This window comes from Setaria italica, chromosome III, assembly GCF_000263155.2.
Source record: "Setaria italica strain Yugu1 chromosome III, Setaria_italica_v2.0, whole genome shotgun sequence".
Lineage (NCBI taxonomy): Eukaryota > Viridiplantae > Streptophyta > Magnoliopsida > Poales > Poaceae > Setaria > Setaria italica.
The window spans coordinates 39,753,282-39,760,043 of record NC_028452.1 but is presented as its reverse complement, the minus strand read 5'-3'; the positions used below and the strand labels follow the sequence as shown (position 1 = coordinate 39,760,043).

General features: G+C 55.1%; 1 protein-coding gene across 1 annotated transcript; it reads left to right on the top strand.

The window, feature by feature from the left end:
• The first annotated feature begins 699 nt into the window (after positions 1-699).
• Positions 700-2,355, top strand: LOC101754701 (NAC domain-containing protein 83). The gene is made up of 2 exons (XM_004962595.4): positions 700-1,272; positions 1,362-2,355. The coding sequence occupies exons 1-2, from the start codon at positions 1,086-1,088 to the stop codon at positions 2,006-2,008; spliced, it is 834 nt and encodes a 277-aa protein (XP_004962652.1). The 5' UTR covers positions 700-1,085; the 3' UTR covers positions 2,009-2,355.
• The last annotated feature ends 4,407 nt before the right edge of the window (positions 2,356-6,762 follow it).

The following is a 6,762-nucleotide window of genomic DNA, read 5'->3' as shown; positions in this document are numbered from 1 at the left end:
TAGTCTACGTTTAATACTCCTAATTAGTATCTAAATATTCGATGTGACACGTGCTAAAAATAAGATAGTGGAAGAAAACGCCCCTTAAGTTTGGAGAGGGCACCTTGTCTATGTTTTAACCACTCACCTCTTTCTCCATTTAGCATAACTGAAGAGGAGGCTGCCAGGCAGCAAAGAAGTGACCCAGTTTCTCCATCGCATTCCAAAAGTTTTACTGAATAGCTCCACTGATGCTAGTTGCAGCATTGCACACAACAACGGATGCTTCCCTGCGGCAGCAGTTACTGTACTGCTGAATCCAGAATCCGTATATGCCCAAGAGTGAGCTCTGAATTTCATTAGTACCATTCCGTAGACCAACTTCCATCCTGGTGGCGTTTCCAAATTACGGCCCCGTTCTAAGGAAACGGAAGCTGGAATTCAGGTCAAACACCGTTTCATTTCAAAGCCCAAGATATGAGCCCAAGCCTGCTTTGCCTGCCACACACACAGGAATCATCGTAGGCCTGCACCGTAGCACCCAGGCTTTGCAGGCAGGCCTACCTGTAGCCCTGCGCCCTTTGCATCGTCTCGCCTGCCTCCGCAGCAGCAGAGAGACGCAGAGCCGGCACGGCTACACAAGAAAGGCCTGTACCAGCAGTGTACCTTCCCGGAAGGGGAAAAAAGGAGAGCGACCGAGCAAGAAGAAAGCGTGCAAGCCACCAAAACCAACCGGCGCGCCGGAGAGACCATGCCGGCCGGGGATCCATCCACTCCATCCGGTTGAGTCTCCCTCACGCCACTGCCCCCCAATTCCACACTCCACACCACACTCGTCTCCTCCCCAACTATAAATCCAAGCCCGTCGTCTCCCTCATCCCTCCCCCCACCTCTTCCCCCGCGCCGCACGGCAATGAAATCTTGCCTCCTCCTCGATTAGCCACTCCACCAACTCGAGCTGCAAAGATTGCGCCTTTTGTGTGCGTGTGCGTCTGCGCGCGCCGCGGCGGCGGTGGCGGCGGTTGTCGCCGTCAAGGATCAACGATACGAAATAGATTAGTTCGTGATTTGATTTGACCCAGGCGGTCTGTGCTGGACATCCAAAGATGGAGGTGGCGAAGGAGACTGTGACGAAGCCACGGCTGCCGCCGGGGTTCCGGTTCCGGCCGACGGACGAGGAGCTGGTTGTTCACTACCTCCGGCGGCGCGCGCTGTCCTCCCCGCTCCCGGCCGCCGTGGACATCCCCGACGTCCGCATCCTGGCGCACGACCCCTCCGACCTGCTGCCCCCAGGTGAGAGCTGAGTCCCCTCATGCCGCTTGGCTTGACTCGACTCGCTGCCGGATCTCGGATTGGCGCTAATAACGGTGATTGGGTGGCAGGTTGGAGCGAGCAGGAGCGCTACTTCTTCACGTGCAAGGAGGCCAAGTACGTGAAGGGGCGGCGCGCGAACCGCGCCACGGGGGCCGGTTACTGGAAGGCCACTGGCAAGGAGAAACCCGTCGCCGTGGCGGTGCCGGCGCCGGCGTCCAAGGGCGGGCAGGGCCAGGCGCAGGCGGTGCTGGTTGGCATGAAGCGGTCGCTGGTGTTCTACCGGGGGAAGCCCCCGACGGGGAGTAAGACGGACTGGGTGATGCACGAGTACCGCCTCGCGGGCGCCGGGCTCGCGCCGTGCCGCCGCGCCGCCGTCCAGCCAGATGGTGGCGATGCCGCCGCCGCCAACGCCGACGTGTCGCGGCCGGCCGAGGGCTGGGTGCTGTGCCGCGTGTTCCGGAAGAAGGGGTCGGCGTCCGCCAACGCGGCCGCCGCGGCGCCCGCGAGCCCGGCCGACGAGGGGAGCGACGGCGAGGCCGAGGAGGGCGGCGGCCGGGCGTTCATCGACTTCTTCGCGCGCGCGGACGCGCGGCAGAGGCAGCGTCGCGCGTCGTCGCCGGTGGTGTCGTCGAGCTGCCTGACGGACGCGTCGCACGAGCAGCACGGGCGGGAGCAGGAGACCACCAGCCGGGGGCGGGGCGGGGCGTTGCCGTGAAGGAAACAAGCAAGGCAAGCAAAGGTAGAGAGGAAAAGAGGGAAGCTTTGCTGTAGTTGTACTGTCGCAGCAGAGGCTAATCTGTTCAGTTCAGTCCAATTAGGAGTAAGCAAAGATTAGCAAGAGAGGCCCGGCTTGAGTCCGTCAATCAGTCCGGTTGAGTGAGTCTCCAGCGTAGGTGCTGGAACTAATGTACCACCACCACCACCCACCTGATCAATCCAATCCAACTCCCCGTCTATCTCAGCAATCCGACCTCCAATTCCGGACTCATCAATCGGAACTTCAACTCCGGCAGCAATTCGGACTCATCAATCGGAACTTTGACTCCGGCAGCAATTCGGACTCGAGGAATGTCTGATGCACGTTAACTCGTAATGTAAATGTTCCCACGGCGATCGGAAATAAACTAATCAGCCACTGCAGGCTGCTGACGGAAAAGCCCAACGATTAATTTTACTACCTGCATGAATGATGGGCAGCTTTGGTCTGCCCAATAATCTAATCTAATGTAATCCATGGCGGTTGGACTTGCGATCGCACTTGGAGTTGGAGTGCCCCGGCCAGCATGGTTTGCTGGGATTATAATTAACATGAAACAAAGAGACGACGCCGATGGGGGCCCGGCGGTGACGACGGAGGGAAGGGGAGCGCCGCCGACCGGGGTTGGGATGTCTGGCACGGAACCGTAACCCAACCAACTCCTTTCTCTACTAGCCGATGGATGGATGGATGGATGGTGCGTGCGCGCGGGGTTAGCCTGCTTGGTTTCGTGCGGAGGAGGGAGAAGTCAGCCGGCGGATCGGGTGGCGGTCAAACGTCATGGGGCCTCCTGGCCTAGTAGGCTCGTCCCGGTCAAGAATATTTTGGGCAGATCTCGTGTTGACCGGGGGCGAAAGCAACCACATGCGCCACGGAACAGGGGGACCCCCCCGTGTGTGCCGTGTGCGGGGCGGGGCCGATGGGTGCCGTCATGAGCCTGCCGCGCGCGCGCTGATTGGCCGGCCTGATCGCTCCCCGCCCTACTCGGACACGCACCACCCCACAGGGATGCGATGAATTAAATATAAGTATTGCGGTTGCGTGGGCGCCTGGTGCACGAGGAGGAATTGCGCCCTGGGACCGACCCTGCGTTTCGTAGTACCCTCGACTCACCCGTCCGCTCGCTGCCTCGCTGGTAGAGTGGTACGGGTGATTCCTTCTGATCAAATGTGACACGTGGATTATGTAGCCTTTTGTATATTTATAATGCAATTTCATATAAACATATACAAATTAGTAAACGTTTGTGTCGTGTAAACATTTAATTTTATGTTTTTCTATGCAATTTCATATAAAATAAAATTGATTATTGAATATAATGATAGGTTAACCTATAATTTCTCCTTTTCCTTTTTTTTCTCCATTTATTTTACTTCTTTAGCCATTCACGTTCCTTCCTCATCCTTCTGCCCCTGTCGCTTGCAACGCCCAAAGCTGCTCCGCCACCGCTCATTCTTCTCCGTTGTTCCTGCTGCTCGGTGCCTACTGCTACACATGGGCTGCTGCTGCTGCTACTCACAGCTCGTTTCATCACCATGAAACGATGGTTTCCTCTCTCTTCCTTCGTTGATTCCCAGGCCGATCATGACAAATCTAGAAACGGCACCCTCTCTCCCTCGCAAGAAGCTCGGCGCCTCGGTGCAAGAAACGTCGTTAGCAATTTAGCATGCATTGATGCAAGCCATAGGGCCCCACAGTAGGGGTCGGCCGGGTAGCCGTGTGACACAGGTAATCAAGCACCAGGGACGACGTATCCCTGTCAGCGCGACTATTGGCTGGGCGGCCATAAACTCTCGTTGCGTACAAAGTAGTGGTACGTACGTCCCCTGAAGAATCAGCATGATGAGGGACCCTGGCCGAGAAAATAAGCGTATATACTGCCGAAACATGGTCGTAGTCGTAGGCACACCATTCTGTGTCAGCTCTCGCGCGCCGTGGTCAAAGCCGAAAGCAACACCAACCATTTCTCTCTTCACGTAATCGAGTTGAAAACACTGTAAAGCCGGCCGGGCTCCTGCATGTACCGTGAGATGCACGCAACGCAACGCGACGGCCTTGGACACGTTATATCACGTCGACCGTTTGCGTACAACACCTCGACGGCTGAGGAAAATAATAATAAGCTGATGGAGAAACAGGGCATGTTCGTGCATGCGTGCCGTGTGGACATGTCACCAGAGCACCCTGCCCACTGATCATTCCCGTCAAGTCATCTGCTAGCATTCTAGCTAGCGGCGTGATGCATTCCCAACGCGGAGGGGTGGTGTGGGTCTCGTGGAGGTTCCGTCGTCGACCACCGTTTGTTTGGTCGGAGCCCGAGGACGGAGGTCATGGTCGGGCCGTCAGCGGAACAGTGAATTAGCGTAGAGGCGTGCCCCGCCGGCGGAACTTGTCCGTCCTCGCTCTCCAGCTGCATCGACGTGTACGTCATGCAAAGCTTGATGCGGAAACAGGCGAGCGATTTTGTCAAAGCGCCCGCGGCACACGCAACGTCGGGGATCGGAAAAGGGCCGCGGGCGGGAGACGGCGACCCTGGCCAGGCTTTAATTTGGCGTAATAACGTTTTGACGAAACGGGTGCGTCGTGACAGCACGAAGAAAGTGAGAGAAAAAAGTCCGGGCGCGAATAATGTTTGTTTAGCGCTAAAAAACTTATCCCACAAAGAGTGTTCATATAATTTTCATACAATCTAATAAACGCTCTCATAATACCTTATGATCCAGTTAACGAATCGGTCATTTACTCGCACCGTAGATGCTCTAAACAAGAAAGACTAATAGGTTCGACAATTACTACAAGTGTACATGTATAATTAATTGTACTCAGTAATCCATTTAATTAAGAAATGTTATTAGGGGTACTTTAGTATTGCTACTATCTTGTCTAAAATTTTCTAAACGAAACAGTTCGAAATAGACGAAGAGAGTAGCCAGTACCTCTAATTTCACTTCACTGAGCAACACGACTTACAGTGTGGAGCGGAGTCTGGGTCGTGCGTGCCTCTTGACATGTGTGTTTGGGGGTGGGGGGAGGTAAATCAAAGGTTAATTCAAAGTAGTTTTGGTCTTTTTGGGAGCCGTAACAATATACGGTCACGGTCCGAGTCTCAACTAACGTTGAGCACGTCCACGGTTAGTTGTTTCCTGTGTGCCATGGGTATGTGCTATGATTTCGTAGGCCGTCGAGCCTTGATTAGCGGCAGGTGACTCTGCGATGTCAATCTATCGTCGCCTTCAACGGAAACACTAGCAAAAGAACCCTATTCTTAGGCTGCTATTCCACTCGTGTTTTCCATTTGGGTAATGATACGTACGCACGTGCCGGAGCAGATTAGTATGTCTTAGCTTGTACGGCCGTGTTTTTCTCTCCCTCTCTCGCTTGGCCGAGCTCCTACGTCTCCGTGCTTTGAGAGTCAGCTCCATGATTGCCAACAAGTTGGCCTCATGCAATGGCGAGCCAATCGAAATCGCCCTGGCGACGCCCTCGTGGATCACACATTCCAAATAGGGGCCGTCGGGATATGTGTGTACGGCAGCCAGCAAGAGAGGTACTCCGTAGGCGTATAGCCGGCAGAAGAGCACTACAAACCAGGCTCCTGACAGCTACCACCATGCCGAGCTGAACCAGCAACCCAGAGCGTACGCAAAGCGGAACCGCGCGCGACATGGATGGCCCCACGCCGACTCAGCGAGCGTATACAAAGGCTAACAAGCCGCGACCGCGAGCGAAAGCTACGGTTACTTGCAGCCCGTGGCAAGCGGCGGCGGCCACACACATAAACGGAGGGGAGCGGCCGCGGCCGGCCGCGCCCGGTAGCTTGCGGCCCTGGGCTCGATCGTCGCCATCCCGGCCGACGGAGACGAGCGAGCGAGTAGGAAACCTGGCCGGCCGGCCGGCGGGGCCCGGCCGGGCTGGCATGGCACGCCGCGCCGTCGTGGGTTGCTTGGAGAGCCAGCGCACGGCACGACGACGCACGACACAGCAGGCGCGGCACGCAACGTCGAACGGTGGACGTGGACCGGACCGCTTCAAGGTTTTCAACGAAAGCGAACCTGTCTGCCCGGGCCCGATTTGACGACCGCCTCTGGTTTCGACCGTCGCTTGGGTACGTGTGGACGCACGCTCCCCTCCCTCGGCCCTCAGCTCGCTGGTCCTTTTCCGTTTCGGACCCGGAGGGAACAGAGCAGGGGGAACTTTAATTTGCCAGGAATGACGTGGGCTTGTGTGTGGACTGAACGGACTGCTTGATTCGGGGTGACCTTTTGATAGAGCTACGTATTTCGTTCCGGTTGCTGGCTGGCTGCAGAATTAGTCATTGGGTTTCTCATTAACGATTTATTTGGGTCTGTTACATGACCACCACTCGAAAGATTGTTTTTAATAAATTGCACTCAGAAAGGGTGCATAACTGCATATGAGTCCAACAACTTGTATAGTGCTTAGTCTAATACAATAACTGGGTGCAAATTGGTCCAACAACTTGTAAAATGATCAAACTAGTACAGTACAGTTTGGTCCAATAACTTATAAAATGCTCAAATTGGTGCATCTGAAATCCAAATGTTATAACAAACAACATATTTGCTAATGCTGGGCTAGAATATATTTGCATTGGAATAAGTTATTAAGCATTATCTTTTATCAATGGTATTCATCTCACAAGGGTAGGGTATCGGCTGGACTAGAACCTTCGGTGTTTGGGAAATTAATGT